Consider the following 18,330-nt stretch of genomic DNA (forward strand, 5'->3'; position numbering starts at 1 on the left):
TATTGCAGGTTATTACTAGATTTTGTTTAAAAACATAAAAATTTAAAAACAACTAATTGGTAATTTATGTGCCACCCACATCTGTTTTTTTCCTAGTTAACTGTCCATCTTGGTCTCACTAAAAGAATCCAATAACTGTGCTCAACTTTTACCAAGTCTATGTAGTGTAGTTCAATTAGTTCGTAAGAGGTGCTGCACCCATGTCTGAGGGACTCCTCTGAGTACGTGGAACTCCTACGGCTGTGTATTCTAAGACTAGCCTGGAAGTTAAAAAAGCAACAGTAGAATTTAAGGGCTACCTTAGATCAATCTCCAAATACCTAACCATTTCTAAAAGTAGAGATGCATTTCCCCTTCCACAGTGAAACAAAAAAGTGGTTTAAAATAGGGAACAAGAGGAAATCAGGTTTATTCAGGGTTCAATATATGGCCTTAAGAGAAACCATTTAACTTTCCTGAGACTCCATTTTCTTACTACAAAATAAGGACCATAATTTCTGTGCACTGTGGTTATAGTCCACTTGGTAGAATGAGAATGGGAAAAAAATGCCTTACAACACTAGATTCGTGATTATAAATACATATATATATATATGAATTGGGAAATAGGACATGGTTTAATAAACCATGACACTGGGAGAAAAGAGAAAAATTAAGTTAACATCAGTTTTTCTGAACCCTTTCAGGTACGGGAGAGGGAGCAAAAGAGAGAGCAACTGATTTTCTCTCAGAATTTTCCTAGTAAATTACATAAAATAGAAAATAAAAGTTATTTAGATTAAGTTTTCTTTCCTTACTCAAATGTTGGTCTAAATTACATACATATTATGATGGAGACAGGGGTGAGAACAATCTCTTAACATTCATCAAACACATACTAAAATATTTCCAGCACAAATATTAAACTGCTTTGTTGCTACCTGTTGATAAAAAATATATTATATTTCAACACTTTTCTTCTTAAATTATTTTGCTATCCATCCCAGCCAAAGTCACGGCCAGTCATCTGGTAGAACTTGAGGTTGAATGGCCGGTAGAACTCACGCAGCCTCTGCACCACCTCCTGGTCCATCTCCGGGTGGGTCCTCCCCTTGGTCTTGCCCAGGCAGTGGGGTCTGCCGCTGCCCTCCGCCTTCTTCAGGCACGGGAAGCCCTTGGTCTTGTTGAAGTAGAAGTGCTCGTGGGTGATGATCCTCTTGAGGCCCAGGAAGTCCTGGACGTGGCCCAGCTCACCCGCCGGGTCGCTGATGAGCCGCTCCCCGCTGACAAAGAGCATCTGAGCCAGCGGAAAGTGGCGCAGCCAGCGCTCCAGGTGCTTGGCATAGATGCCAATCTGGATGGCGCTCCAGGATGCGTCGATGAGGCCCGCGGTCCTGTTCCGGAACGTCAGGCTCTCGAAGCTGGGGACGTCAGGCCTCTTGGAGAGCGTCTGCGTGTAGTCCGAGATGGCCCTGGTCACTGGGTCCCGCACCACCACGAGGAGCTTGGTGTCTCTGGCCATGGCCGAGATGCGGGCTGGCACCTCCCGGGTGATGAAGTAGCTGGGCGTCTTCTCCATGGTGATCTGTCCGTCCAGGCTCCTGGGCATCAGGTCCCTGCGAAGGGCAAGAGGGAAGTGAGAGATACAGCAGCTTCCTCTGATTCACACGAATCCCTTTGACTCTAGTGAGGAACTGTAATCGGATTCTGGATCCAGTCTGCCCTGTGTCTGTGCAGGTTGCACTCTATGCTTGGCGTGTGACCGCAAAGAAGATGCACTCATATGTTCTCTGCACCACTGTTTCCTCCTGTAGTTGATGGAAAGTAATGCTATGGACCTCATCAGGGCGATAATTAGAGTTGGAACTTTGAAAAGTTCTTGGTACTGTATATGCAATACCTAATTTTTACTTAGTAGTGTTAGTCCACAATGCTAAACAACTTTAATCGACTCCTTGTGGTAAATTAGAGTACTATGATAGACACAGTGACACTGAGTACTTAAATAACTTGACAAATCACACGGCTCTTTCTCCCGGAAGGAAGCATAACATGAAGCTTGCCATAGCCATTCTTCCAAGCCACTAGACTCTGCTCCAGGCTGTTTCACTCCGGGTACACCAGAGAGGGGCGAGTGAGAGCCCTCCCAACCCCAAGGGACCCAGCTCTGCCAGCCCAGCAGCTGAAGAACCTCTAGAACCCAACCGCTGCCATGCTCAAAGTCGCTCCCCACAGGTTCAGCCTGAGTCTCACGAAGGAGTGAACATATTCTAGGACCACCAGGCCGTATTCACAACTGTATGACACGTCATAAGGTACTCCCTACCCTTTTCCATAAGTCACTGTAACTGTCCTCCCATTATTCATCGATTTGCTTGAGCAGGCCCAGTAACATTGTGAGACTTGTTACTGTGTTTGGCATATCGAATACGTCATGGGTAGCTTGTCAGGCTTTGCCGTGGCAAAGATACTCTCAGGTGGTAAAGATATTCTCAGTAGCTTGCCAGGTTCTCCGAGAGGGGCGGAGGAATCGAACTCAGCTGGGCCATGTAGGCTGAAACACCCTACCCGCTGTGCTATCGCTCCAGCCCACTCCATAAGTACTGCACCACATTTGATGGGGTCCAGATAATAGGCAACAAATCATAGAGGGAAATATATATATGCATATATACATATTTATATATATATACTTGAAAGCTCACATCACTCAACCTTTAACAACATGTTAGTGATATCCTAAAGAATGTCTTAATGTCCCTTGCCAAAATAGAACAATCTTCACACTGTTTTCTATATGAATACTTTTTGTAAGCATTTTCAGCAGTTCTTCGTAAAAAAAACACAAAATATATTATTTCAGTTGTGCTCTGGGATATGGATCAGGGCATGAGATGGAAACATCCCAAATTTGGTGGTGGGATTGGTGTTTGAATAATAAATGTAATCAAATATTGTGAACTACCTTATAAAATAAAAAAATTAAAATAAACAAATAACTTGATCTCTTCCTGTAGTTTCCTTATGAAGAAATTTTATTTAATATCCATTTTAGCATATTACAGAAAATTTTTTTCTGTAATACACAAAAATTCAGTAATTCACCTTTTATCAAATTATTTAATTGTCTTGGTTCTCTATATCTATTTAATATCTAATTATCTCAGTTCCCTATGTTGGCCTAATTATCATATTACTATTATTACATTAAAGAATATTTTAATATATTCCAAATTCTGACTCTGTTGTTCAAAATATTATTGTTGATTCTTTTCTTTTCATTTATTATTATTTATTATTATTATTATTTATTATTTTTTTCATTTATTCCTGTATAAGTTAGGTTCCTCTGTCATTTTGTAAAAGAAAACTCACTGAATCTTACTGGATTAGATATTAGTTCAAGCAATATCTACTGGAAACTGATCCATCTCTGAGCTGATCACAAATGTGACTAGGAGATATAAAATAGATTTACTTCCTTAAATGTGTTACCATTAAACACACTATTCAAACATATATACATATATACATATATATTATATAGCTCAAATTTATATTAGAATATAAATATTTTGAAAATTTAGTACAATGGTTATATGTATTTTGGTCCTTGATCTATGGATAAGAAGACTAAAATTTAAAAATTATTTTTATTGCTATTATTTTTATTCCTTGAATGAGCTTCTTTAGTCATGTTATATGTTGTTTTGATACAGTCCTAGCTTTTATTCATAGTTTGTCTTGGATTTCCTATCCATATTCGTTAGTGAGATGCTCTTTATAATTTTTTAATAGCTTAATAATTTTATACATATAACTTACTCCAGGAATAAAATAAACTATAAAATTTATTGTAATTTTTTGTACTCAAGTTTTATTTTATTTTTTTCTTTTTGGGTCACACCCGGCAATGCACAGGGGTTATTCCTGGCTCTGCACTAGAAATTACTCCTGGCGGCGCTCAGGGGACCATAAGGGATGCTGGGAATCGAACTCAGGTCAGCCGTGTGCAAGGCAAACGCCCTACCTGCTGTGCTATTGCTCCAGCCCCAAGATAAGTTTAAGTATCAATGTACTTTTACAATTCAAACTTGGACATGAGTAACCTATAAATACTGGTAGGAGAATTAGGATCTTCAAATATTTTAAAAATTGCTTCTGTTTTGTCTTGGGTCAATTGTTGTAATTAACATTTTTCTAAAACATTTGTGAGTCTAGGGTCTAGGTGGAGAGAGTACAGCAAGTGAGTCCTAGTCTTGCATGCAGCTGACCAAGTTTCCATCCCTGGCATCGGATATGATTCTCTGAGTTCTGCCAGGAGTGAACCCTAAGAACAGAGCTCCGAGGGAACCTTGAGCACTTCTAGATGTGACTCAAAAACAAACAAAGAAACAAACATTCACTGAGTGTAAGAGTTGAAGTTACTTTTCTAGCATCAACCATAATTTGCATTTTTCTTTAATTTATTGATTTGCAAATAGTTTCCTAGTCTCACAATTTGTTAGGAGACATTACTGGTGACCATTTGAGCAAATCGATGAACAACAGGAGGACAGTGCTACAATGCTACAGTGCATGTAGTTTCCTAAAGGCTTTCTGTTGTTAAACTATGTTTTGTTGTTTTTTTGATTATTTCACTGACTTCACGATCACAACCATCTTGTTGTTCTTCGATTACCTCGAGCAGGCCCCAGTAACGTCTCCTTCATCCTAGCCCTGAAATAATTTTTAAAAGTGCCATATTAAAGGCCCTTTCAGGGTTAGGTGAATGAGACCTATCATTGTTACTAGTATTTGGCATATTGGGTACACCACGGGGAGTTTGCCAGACTCTGCCGTGTGGGCAGGTTATATTTGGTAGGTTACATTCACTGACTTAATTCACTTATTTTCAATCTCTTCTCTCAAGCAGTTTGAAACTATACTAATTTTTCTTTAGGTAAGGACTTGATCAAATTCCAGAAAATTTTGACATGTATTACTGCCATTTCTATAATTTCACCAATATTTAGTAGTCGACTTTTGTGACATTTATTTTTTTTCCAGGCATTACTTAAAATTGCTTTTATTTTATTTTGAATTCAAATATTTTATTTGCCAGTTTTTCCATACTTTTGTTAATTTATATTTTGCCTTTGTAGTAATAAATTCTAGTTTGTATTATTTGAATTTTCTTTATTTATATTCTAAAATTTTGTCCAACTTACTTCAAGTTACTTGACTTATTATCTAAAAGTATTATGAAAAATATAAAAAGAGATAATTGTAGTGTACATTTCATGTAATGTACAGTTCAGCTTCACTAATAATTGTTGGGCACTCTTTCTTTTTTTCTTTGTTTCTTTCTTTCTTTTTTTTTTTTTGTGTGCGTGTATATGATCCCTGTAATTAAACCCTAGGTCTCACACAAGCAAATGGCAAATGTTCTCATACTAAGCCAAATCCCAGACCCACCAATTTTATTCATCACATAGTCATTTCTACCTCTACACAGCTTCAGTGGAGTTCTTAGAAGTCTATCCTAGGTATCAGATCAATTGGTCAATAAATATTTTCATTCATATCTGCATTAAGGCACAAAGAAGTTGTGGCAAACCACTGGGTCATTCATCTTGGAAGAGATTGTTTTCTCTCATTTAATGGTTTCTCTCATTTTTTTCTTTTATATTCAATAATGTTATCTTCAAGTTTCTACTTTAGAAGGATAAATGATATCTGATTATATTTGTTATCTGTCTTTTTTAAAAATATAATTCCTTTTTCAAAGGAATTTTGAATGTCTCCTTCTCTCCACACCTTAATGTAGCTTAAAGTCTGGGTACTATTGTGCAAAAACCAGACAGTTCAGTGACAACACAAGATCATCATAGATCATCAATATAATTTATACAAAGTTGGTGCTACTGCATGGCACAAATTCACAGATCTCTTCATTACAATTCCCCACAGGGAATTGAGATAATAGCTAGACAAGTCTACTTTGGGAACTTATCTTACCCTTTTCATAATAAAATAGAGGACAAGAAGTTGATGGAATATCTCAATGAATCAAATTTGATCAAATACAGAGAGAAGACAATAACATAAAAGCAATCAAATATCACAGAAGTGATATCCTTTCTTATCACCTCTAACTTTTAGCTACTCTATCTCATAATTTTTGTCAGTAAAATAGGGGGGATATAAATTGGAAATCACAGCCTTCTCCTGGCTCAAGGGGACTGCACAAATCCCAGCAGCCATTCAGAAGAGATGAAAGATGCAGACTGTGCTGGCCTGGAGGAAATGCTACTTACCACTCTGAAGAGAAGAAACTATACTTGAAATTATTTCAGTAGAATAGGGAAAGAGCAATCTAATGGAAGGAGTGAGAAGAGGAAACCCCTAAAATAGAATTCCAGGATACATTAATAATTGTTACCTACAGGACAAGGAAGGGGTTAGGAACCACAGTTAGCTATGAACTGCATACAGACAAGCTACGTTTTTCAAGAGGAAGGAAGGAACTGTGTTAAATGAAGCTTAAACTGCAGAGAATGTTTGCTTTGTGAAAGGATTCACTACAGATAAGATTCTTTAAATAACATAATTTTTTTTAATTAGTGAAACTCCATGTGGTACAGTTGTTGACCTTACAAATGTTTGTGCTTGGATTTCAGTTGTACAATGATTGAGTCCCCATTCCTCCACCAGTGCCCATTCCTTCCTCCAATGCTCCCAGCAACCCTCCCACCCCCCCCCACCCCACCATCCCACCCCAACCTTGTGGCAGGACATTGCTCTCTCTCTCTCTCCTTTCGGGTGCTGTGGTTTGCAAAAGAGGCATCATGTTTGGTCTATAGTCTATTTTCAGCATGCATCTCTCATCCTTGGAGGGTCCTCCCAACACCCTTTACTTGGTGCTCCCCTCTCTATCTGAGCTACCTTCTTCCTCAGCATGTGCGGCTGGTCTCCAAGCCATGGAGTGAACCTTCTAGTACTTATCTTGGCTATTCTTGGGTGTTAGTCTCCCAATTTGTAAATAACATACTTTTTAAATATTGCTTTATTCATTCTATTATTGTAATTTGGATTTTAATGTTAAAAATATCTATTTTATGAAACCAATGCATATATAATTAGGTATAAGATATTCCAAAATATGGAACCTGAGCGATAGTGCAGCAGGCAGGACATGTGCCTTACATGAATGAGGTGCTGTGTTCTATCCTGGCACCCTAGTTGGTCTCCTGAGTCTGCTAGGAATGATCCCTGAGCACAGAGTCAGGAGTGAGTCCTGAGCACTGCCGGGTGTGACCCGAAACAAAAACAAACAAAAAAATGCCCAAATAAACAAACAAAATATTTCAAAGTGCTTAGGAAAATTTAGAAAACTCCCTTCTAAGGAAGATGTGTACTAGGACTGTCTATATATAAGGCCTTGGTCCTAGGATGCTGTGGGAAACAGCTGTCCCAGTATTATAGAAGCCTTTTAGACAAACAAGGAGGCTAGGAGAGGAGAAAGGTAAATGCAATGAGAATGAGACATTTAACAGAATGATGAGAGAAAGGTTTGATTTTCCGAATAACCACATAGTCTATTCAAACTTCCCATCTAAAGTGAAAAGGATTCAAAGACATTTATATTGTATATAGATGGTTAAATGAGTACAAACCATAATTACAAAAAATATTAGAGATTATTTTCTGTTGAGAAAAAATAAGAAAGTAATTTCATTAGAAAATTTAGGATTATTATAAGGTAGATTGATATGGGCTACAACATAAATGAACCTTGTAAATGCCACGTAAAATAAGCCAATCACAGAATTAACGCTAAATGATTCTGTTTATATAAAAGTCATAAGAATTTTAATTAGAGTCAGAGCAGAATGGTAGTTGTCAGGGTCTGAGGAAAGGATGATATGGAGTGTTTTACAGAAGCGAAAGAGTTCTGGAGAGCTACTGTTCAACAATGTCAGTGAACTTATTACTATTGAATGTAAACTTAAAATGACTATGGTAAAATTTATGTTCTGTCTATTTTACCATAGTTTATTTCAACAATAACTCACCAAGAGGGAAAAGGTTTAACTGCATCAATAGAATTTAATTAGCCAAAGTAGCTATTTTGCTTTTGCAGATAATTAAACATCAGATTGAGATACTGAGGCAAGCTATGGTTTAGCTTTTCACTAACAATGATTATAATATATATTATGTTCTGTGAAGCTCTATGAGATTCTGTGAAGCTCTATGAAATTTAAATAGATTTATGTTCTTTATCTGCCTTCTGCTAGCTGTGTCACTATTCTACACTGTTAGTGGATTGTTAGCTGCAACATTACTATTCAACACACAGGAAGTACTATTTCTAAGTGCAAAATCAAAAATAAGCAAAAGGGACTACATAAAATTAAACAACTTCTGAATTGCAAAAGAAACATGGGCTAATGAGAACCCGAATTATCACCCAGGAACGGTTCCGCCCACAAACGGCTCCTCTGGCTTCTGATTAAGCTGCTTAGTGGCCATGATCTCAGAGTCATGCAAACGAATCTCAGAACCCATCAACTTTTGGCAGAAATGCGTCTGGACTTCACATTGGGTTTCCAGCTCAGGGTCGCGCATTAGGTTTCCAGCGCAGGGCCACTTCAGATGAGAAAGGGTGCTGTCCCTCTGCCTATTCTCCCTGGTGACTCGGTGGCTGCCATCTCCCAGAGGCCATTGGACAGTCAGGTGTGGGCCAGCAGTGACGAGACACATGGGGCCACACAGGATGAGGGTGGAGGCGGCTCTTGTCCACCCCACTCCAACAAGACCCTAAGCCTCCACCTACACATGGCTCCTCTGGCTACTGATTAAGCTGCTTAATTGCTATGATCCCTGAGACATGCAAATGATTCTCAGAACCCAGCAGATTTCAGCAGAAATCCCTCCAGATTTAATCATTAAATTTTCAGAATTCCAAAATTGTATGGCTGCAATAGCTATGCTAATCATAATCAGCAATAGAAAACAAACTAATGTTGCCTTTTCAGCAGGTCTGAGTGTTGGGGGAAAATCCCAAATAATAATGGTGGGTCTGGTGTCAAAATATTGAATGTAATCAAAGTAGAGAGAGAATAATGTGGAAATCATCTGTGACACAGGTGGAGGTGGGGGGTGCGGTGGCGGATATACTGGGGGTTTTGGTGGTGGAAAATGGGCACTGGTGAAGGGATGGGTGTTTCATCACTGTATAACTGAGACTTAAACCCGAAAGCTTTGTAAATGTTCTCACGGTGATTCAATAAATAAATTAAAAAAACAAACATAGGATAAAATTAAAGGACAGTTAACTGAATGAGAAAACATTTGCATTAAATATATCAGATAAAGTATTGATATACAGAATATATAAGTACTCACAAGGATCAGCAAAATAAATTCCAAAATCCTATCAAAAATGAGGAGAGTATCAAAAATAAATAGACACTTCTCAGAGGAAGTCAGATAAATGGCCAATAGGCACATGGAAAAAATACTCAGCATCACTTATCAGAGAAATCCAAATCATGATGATAGTGAGATAGCATCTCACATCGGTGAGAATGACATATGTTGAAAATAATCGGAAAATTCCTGTTGGCAGAGATGTGGAGAAAAAGAAACTCTCATCCACTGCTGGTGGGAATGTTGTCTGGTATAACCTCTGGGAAAGAGTATGGAAAGTTCTCAATAAACTTAAAATTGAACTGCCATATGACCCAGCAATTCTACTTTTGGGTTATCTGCCCCCAAGAACATAACATCACTCTCTCAAAAGAATATATGCACACCATTATTTATTGCTGAACTCAGTATAATAGCAAAGATAGGGAATAAATCTAGGTGTCCAATGATTGATGAATAGATAATAAAGATATGGTATACACACAATAGAATACTATGCAGCTGCAATAAATAATGAAATCATACAATTTGCTACATCCTGATTGGAACTGGAACATATCATGTTGAGTGAAGTAAGCCTGAACAAAAAAAGATAAGCACAGCATATCATTTATCTGTGGTGTATAGAACACTTGATGCGTAAATGTATTGTAGGAGTGAGAGGATTCCTAGATCTCCCTTGACCTTAGTGTTTAGAGAGGAAAAGGATAGAAAAGAAAAGAAATCAAAGGAGTGGATGGAAATGATTGAACAGGCATCAGGGTTTCAGTTGTACTGGTGATATGGGTGAGTTGTTTAGCCATAAATCCAAAACAAAGACACAAAACCACTGAAAACATGAGATCTAAGCTGCAACAATTGGAACATTGTAATGTGCCTGTTACATTCGATATGCCAGACACAGTAACAACAAAGTCTCCAATGGAGACGTTACTGGGCCCGCTCGAGCAAATCGACGATCAACGGGAGGGCCTTTACCTTTACCTTACATCGACAGGTGGGAATGGGGCAGGAATTGGAGCAATATTGTGGGGAAGAAATACAGGAACACTGTTGGAGGAAATTTGGACTGGTTATGGGATTGGTGTTAAAATATTCTGCACCTAAAACTCAACCATCAATAACTTTGTAAATCACAGTTCTTGAAGAATTTTTTAAATAATTAAAAAAAGAAAGTAGTATTGCAATTGGGAATTCCCATCTTCCAGAAGAAATTTGTCAAATCTGGACAGAAGAGATCAGATCTTCTAACATATTCCTTAAATAGTACACACCTGTTTCTTTGAATTTCCTAAGCAAGATGAAGTATAACACTGTTCTGTCCCTCCTGCATAACATCAGGAATAGTTGATAGTTTATTGGACAGAGGAAAAGAGAAAAACACCTTAAGAGGTATTTTGCCCTTGGGCAGTCAGGAAGGGCTTTAGAACTACCTTTTAGGTGGGCCCTAAGGAAGGGCTTTCTTATGTTGATTTGGCTACCTGACTGGGTGGAGTGTCAGCCCAGACTGCCAGGGAGTTGGAGAGACAAGGGAGCTGGAGAGAGAGCAGGGCTGCAAGATGACCACAGAGAGATTAGCAAAGGGAACATGTGCCTGAGAAAACCTAGCCCCACCATAACATAAATTTCTTCTATGGGATAAACTTCCTTGTAACAAACTGCTACTAAGATCAACTGGCCTGGCCCTCGACTCTTCCTTCGTCTGCCCTTGGCCAACAGCCATCCCCATCCAGGCCACACACAGTGGCTCAAGGGCACCGAACGCGGGTGGTGAGATTGAGCCATCCGGAGAGCCCACCCACGAACACACAGTCTTCTGTGTGCATAGTTTTTTACAGCAAGATATTCAGAAAATTAAGGCTATCTGTTTTGAAAACATTGAACTGGCAAAAACAAGTTCTTTCGAAAACAGAAACTTATTTTGGTGTGAGTGACATTTGGTGGGGGCATACCCAATGGTCCTCCGTGTTTACTCCTGACACTGTGCTCAGGGATCACACCTGACAGGACCTGCAGAACCATATGGGGTGCTGGGGATCAAATCTGGGTTGCCCACATGTAACACAAATTTGTTACCATAGCTCTATAATAATACTATAGCTCTAGCCCTTACACAAAATCATTTTTAAAGGGAACTTATTTCCTCTGATGCCATATAGTATAGTTGTGCCAAGAGGAAAACTGTTGAATAATAATAATCTAATCAATAAAAAATACCTGCTACTTCAAGATTTTGAAAATTTTATCTAAGGTCTTTTGAAAAACAATACGTTTCAAAGAATTTAGAGTTATTTAATCTATGTTCAGGATCTACTAAACTCATGTAGGAACCTTAACAGACAAGTGATTATCTTTTCTCTTTTCTTTTAAAGCCATTAATGAAGTAAATAGATTATTGTAGTAACACTCAGAAAACTTTCTTCCTGTCACATGGTTGATAGAGTCATGACACTGCCCAACCTATATTCCAGGCAGTACAGCCTTCACTGAGATTAAGTACCCATTTCTCCAGATTATCTGTATCACCTCCACTTTCATGTCAGAGGCATAACCCAGAAAAGTCCTACATGGCTGATGGCTATGCATTGTAATTATACACATACTCATTCAAGAAAATATAAAATAGAACTGACATCATGTATTTCACAGTCTCTTATCCATTTGGGCCATGTACCCTCTTATCCCCACTGCCCTGCTATTTTTCTGCTCCCTTCCACATCCCACATCCTTCTCCCAACTGCTGGCCACACATATATGGAAATTACTGTTGACCCTTTCTGAGGCACTTCTTTTAAAATTACCGTTCTTCTCCATTGCATTTTTAATAAGTAATTTTGGTTGATTGGTCATTCCTATGGTAAAATAAGTCTCAACATACAAAATGCAATTCTAGATGGCCTGCATATATATAGATAGATAGATATGCTAATGGTAATGGTAATATTTGTAAAATAATTTTTAAAACTCTTAGAGAAAAACTTCTCACTTGGCAACCGATAATACTTGTTGGGTGCTGGACAGCTGCTTCGTACTGCAGCCTCACCCTCTGAGGCATCATCACATCGTCCGAATCCAAAAAGCAGAGAAAAGATCCTGAGCTCTGTGCTATTGCTCGATTTTTTTGAATATCCAACTCCCCGAGTGGAAGGAGCATTGTGTCCTCCAATGATCACAAGGATACCGGAACTTTCAAGGGTCACCTTCCATTTTTCAATGATAGCCATAGACTTGTCCTGACTGGCATCATCATTGATTCTACTGTTCTTCCTGCATTAACATATGCCTCAGAGACCTGGGCCCTACACAAACAGGATGAGAATGCTATTCAGGTCTCCCAAAGAAGAACTGAAAGAGCTATGCTTGAAATATCACGTTTCACTCAAATGAGAGAAAGAATCCGGAGTTCTGACATCCGTCGACGATCAAGAATCAGGGATGCTGTCTCATTTGCCAAGGTGTCAAAAATCAGATGGGCTGGTCACGTAATGAGATTTAAAGATGACCGCTGGACTAGAGCTGTTACCGACTGGATTCCACGGGATGTCAAAAGACTGCGTGGCTGTCCACCTACCAGATGGTCAGACTTCTTCATCAAGATCATGAACGATCGGTTTGAGTCTCTTCATGTTCCCAGAGCGAACAGATGCCATTGGGCTACACTAGCACGTGACAGGGACAAATGGAGACGTTACTGGCGCCCGCTCAAGCAAATCGACTAACGGGAAGTTAAGTGATTAAGTGATTAGAGAAAAACTAAATAGTATTGTAAGACTTAGAATCGATATAAAATTTCTTAAAATTTCAAGAAGCAGCCATAAAGAAAAGAGAAGTTCAATTATATTTAAAAATGGAAACTTCTTTTTATCAAATGATGCCATTAGGAGAATAAAAAGGCAATCCTCAGAATGAGATAAATATTTAAATTAAGTGTGTTGATAGGGTGTTTGCCTTGAGCGCAGCCAGCCCGGCTGAGCTGGGTTCGATTCCTCCGCCCCTCTAGGAGAGCCCAGCAAGCTACCTAGAGTATCTCTCCCCCAAGGCAAAACCTCACAAGCTACCCGTGACATATTCGATATGTCAAACACAGTAACAAGTCTCAAAATGGAGATGTTACTGGGCCCGCTCGAGCAAGTTGATAAACAATGGGAGGATGGTGTTGTGTTCTTGTGTTGTTTGTGTTGAATAAGAAACACATAAATATAGTATTTATAGTTTCTAGAAATCAATGAGTTTTAAAAAATTAGAAAAAAAGAAAACTAAGCAAAGACTTGCCTAGACTTGCTCAGGAATAAGTTCTGAGCATCTTCAGTTGTGGCCCCAAAACAAAAACAAAAATAAATTCAAATTATTATGAAAAATTAAGTGTGCTCCCATATCTTTAAAAATATAAAAGGTTAATTTTCAAAGATAAAATCTTGAAGCTTGCTGCAACTTGGATGGAACTGGCAAGCATTATGCCAACTGAAATAAATTTGAGACAATTGAATAAATGTTAGATAGCACAGCAGTAGGGCGTTTGCCTTACAAGCGGCCAACATGTGGCCGACCCGAGTTTGATTCCTCCACCCCTCTCAGAGAGCCCGGCAAGCTACAGAGAGTATTCGATATGGCAAACACAGTAACAACAAAAGTCTCCAATGGAGACGTTACTGGGCCCGCTCGAGCAAATCGACGATCAACAACGGGAGGGCCTTTACCTTTACCTTACCTACTTATCTATGCTTTCTAGAAAACTAAAACAAGGGAGTGATGATAATATATCCTTGAAATTTGATTATAAAACTAAGGCCATCAAGCAATTGGGAGGTAGGAATGTGTCACTAGAAGTGACACTGAAAAATAATGGAGGGTCTTGGGCAATTCGGTGGTGTTGAATAGCAGTGATTATGTACAGTAAAACCATAAAAATTAACACTATTGTAAATATGGAACCTAAACCAAAGTAAATATAAAAATCAATAAAATTTAAAAGTTTCTTTTCCAGTAGAGTAGAAGAATCTTTTAACTGAGATTTCTGAATAATACAAAAATTCTGTATATAAAGTGGAGCAAAAAAGCCTCTTCAAAAAACTGATATTTTGAAGAGGAACCCAGATCTTTTTTAAATGCCATGCGCAAAGGACAAACCAAAGTGAATTAAAAACCTTGATATAAGATATGAATCCATAAGATACAAAGAGGGAAAAAATGTAGAAAGAACTCTCCGTGACATTTAAGCTGCAAGCATCTTCAAGGATGAAACATCCCTGACCAAACAAGTAGAATCAAAGATAAACAAATTGGACTACATTAAACTAGGAAGCTTCTGTACCTCAAAGGAAATGATAAACAGATGGTGAACATGATACAAAGACACACCAAGGAATGGAAAAAATTATATATATATATATATATACATTATATATATATATATACACACATAGCACTGGTAGAACTTTCAAGAAAAAAATACAACTCCATCTACTCTAATAGAGATAAGAAATAAACAAAAATTTCCTCAAAGGAGAAAAACAAATGGCCAAAGGGCACATGAAAAAACATTCTGCATCACTAATTAGCAGAGATATGCAAATCAAAAAAGTTATGAGATATCTCATGCCACAGAGACTGGCATACATCAAAGAGAACAAAAATAGCCAGTGCTGGCGTGGATGATGGGAGAAAGAGACTCTCATTCACTGATGATGGGAATGCCAACTGGTGCAACTCTTTTTTGGGAAAACAACAGGGACATTCCTCAAAAAACTAGAAACTGAATTTCTATAAGACCTAGTAATGCTTCTCCTGGAAATATAACCAAGGGGCCCCAAAACAATACAGAAAAGCCATTTGCGCTTCTATATTCATTACAGCAGTATTCACAATAGCCAGAATCTGGAAACAACCCAAATACCCAATAGCAGATAAGTGGATAAAAAAATTATGTTACATCTACACAAAGGAATATTACACAACTGCTAGAAAAAAATGAAGCCATGAAATTTGCTTATACTCAAAAGAACATGAACAGTATCATGCTGAATAGAAGAGTCAGAGGGAGATGAACAGATATAGAATGGTCGCGCTTATTTGCAAGATATAACATATCATACATATATGTATATAGAATATGAGGCTAGTACTCATAGGCAGTATAAACAAGGGAAAAGAAGATTGGTTCATTGTTGGAAGCTTATCACAAGTGTTAGAGACAATGGTAGCTAGGACAGAGAAAGGGCCACTATGACAGACAGGATGATAACAATAGTTGGAAATGATAACTCTGGCCAGGAACAGGGTGCTTAAAGGAGGTAAAGTCATATATATGACAACTTTTCAGTACCTGTATTGTAAACAAAAATGCCTAAATTTTAGAGAGGGGGGGGTGGGGGAAGAGAGAAAGAGAGAGAGCAAAGAGAGTGTCTGCCATAGCATCAGAGTGGGAAGGGGGGAAGGATGGTGTCAAGAGGGAAACTAGGGACATAGGTGGTGGAAAACGAATACTGGTGAAGGGTAGGTGTCGGGATATCATTTAACTGAAACCCAATCATGAACAACTTTATAATAGTGTATCTCTCATTTATTTAATTTTTTAAAGGGAAAAGAAAAAAACAAATAAAAGATGACTTTCAGTTTAGTTTTTAAAAATCTTGAAACAAAAAATAGGCATGTGTATTCAATCTTAATTCTGTTATTTGTAAGTGTGTAATCTTGAGTGAATCCCTAGTTTTCTGAACCTTGGTTTCTTTTCATGCAAAATAAACTACTATCTTCCATATAAAAAAACTCTAAGGTCTTTACACCTTAAGAGTCAATATCTGACACAGGACTTTATTTCATTAAAGCTTTGTCAAATATAAAGCTTTCCATAATACCAAACTGCTCATACTTGAGTCAAATCAAAAGACTAAATTATTAGTCTATGCAATTCTATATCCTCAGAATTGATATTAAAAATCACGAAGAAAGATGGCGGCCACATGGGAGCCTGGTGGAGAGCAGGTCTGAGCCGGGGATGGGGGCGCGATGGATACCTCATGGGATGGAGGGGGGGGCACTCTGGCCCGTCCTTCACGCCCGACCGAGGTCACCAGTTGTCCCCCACGAGCGGCTCTCTGGCACGGCCATGGCCCCAGAAGCACAAGGACTTAATACAGAAATCAAGCAGCTTGGGGCAGAAAAGCGAATGGACTATGCATTAATCCGGGCCATCTTGCCTGCCCGGAAGGGAAAGGGTGTTGCCCCATTCACCCTCTCCTCTGTGGAAAGAAAGATGGCGGCCGCATGGGAGCCTGGTGGAGAGCAGGTCTGAGCCGGGGGTGGGGGCGTGATGGATACCTCATGGGACGGGGGGGGGGGGGGCGCCGCTCCGGCCCGTCCTTCACGCCCGACCGAGGTCACCAGTTGCCCCCCACAAGCGGCTCTCCAGCTCGGCCACGGCCCCAGAAGCAGAGACCAATCTCTTAATTATCTGACTCTCAGTAGAAATACTTGCAGGGTTAATAAACAAAATAGCAGAAATCCAAAACCGCGCGGCCGCTATGGTGGCCGCACGACATCATTTAATTCTTGAACCCAGCTGTAGAAAGCAGATCATTTCACAATGGTTTTTCAGCATGGCTGAGTTTGGAGTGGGGGGTAAAGTCTAAATAATAATGGCGTAACTTTTATCAAAACAATGAAGCTAGTCAAAGTAGACAGCGTGTTAACTAGAATTCATCTACCCCACAGACATTGGGGGGGGTTATTGGGGTTCTTTGTGGTGAAAAATAAGTATTGGTAAAGGGAATTGTGATTGATATTTGCATGACTGAGACCTAAACTTGAAAGATCTGTAATTTTTCCCACAGCGATTCAATAAATAAATAAAAAAATAAAATCACTTATATCCAAAAGAATGCAGTAAAATAATTGATGTCCAAAGAAAGTGCTGAATGTAGTTGAAATGAAGACTCACTTGGTACTTCCAAGTGCTAGGAGGCGCCAAAAGACCAGAATGTATCATTAAAAGCCCATTTGGAAAGTTGAATATCTCACTGAATTAAGATTATGTAGTAATGGGGGTGGGACTCTCTATTCATGATTCCTCTGTGCTTAAAAAAGTCAAAATAAAATGATAGAGGAAGAAGATGAAATTCATGGATGTACCCCTAAAAACAGACCAAACAGATGTAGGGCAGCTAAGTATTCAAGTTCAGATGTCTTTAAAAGTTTGGTGAAGACAAAGGTAAATTAATATCTAGCAAGGAATTACTGCCAAACAGAATGTGATTTGTTATTTCTTGTATATCACAGAAAAAGTGAAAAGCTAAGACTTATTGGCATGATTTCACAGATAAGGAAAAACACTCAGAGAATTACTGTATTCACAAACAGTTTTGAGAGAATGGGACAGCATAAAAATCAAGGTTCATTCAACTCCAAAATAAATGATTTTTAACATTTCCCAAGATCCAGACAAATCAGTAGAGGGCTTTGATTGGTGATAGATTTTCTTTGCACTCTGCCCAAATATGCATAATTTGCCTGTTCCTCTCAGAGTGCACATCAGAGCACCCAGAATGATGTAGATGGGTAAAACAGAACATGTTCTCAACAACTTTCTTCTTCAAGAGAAGGGAATGATCCTGAGTTGTAAAGGTAAATTCCCTGAAGGAATAAATAAATCTGGTCCATGTACATATATATACATTTTCTAAGTATACAGAACAAAACAGAATCAGGTGTCTATTCTGAAAAGACTCAAGCAGCCGAAAATCATAGCCAAATCAAGTTCTCTCCATGGCCACGGCATGTAGGTGGTTCCCCTGGGCCCAGAGGAAGGCAGGAGTCTGGAGCCAAGGAACCTCCTACAAACCTTGTGCTCCTACAGTTCAAGCCCAGTCACATCAATATTTCTTTTTCTGTTTCTTTTTTTTTTTTTGGACCCCACTCAAAACGTGACTTGGAGGGCTG

At 38.8% G+C, this 18,330-nt stretch overlaps 1 protein-coding gene across 1 annotated transcript in view; it reads right to left on the bottom strand.

Annotated features, from left to right (window-relative positions):
- Positions 1-973: 973 nt before the first annotated feature.
- LOC130027143 (heparan sulfate glucosamine 3-O-sulfotransferase 3B1-like) overlaps positions 974-18,330 on the bottom strand; it is a 115,307-nt gene continuing 97,950 nt past the window's right edge. Inside the window, exon 3 of the mRNA XM_056117780.1 lies at positions 974-1,595. Within this exon, the coding sequence (XP_055973755.1) occupies positions 974-1,595 (622 nt within the window). The remainder of the gene's footprint in view (positions 1,596-18,330) is intronic.

Source organism: Sorex fumeus, unplaced genomic scaffold, assembly GCF_029834395.1.
Source record: "Sorex fumeus unplaced genomic scaffold, SorFum_2.1 ptg000036l, whole genome shotgun sequence".
NCBI classification, from domain to species: Eukaryota; Metazoa; Chordata; class Mammalia; order Eulipotyphla; family Soricidae; genus Sorex; species Sorex fumeus.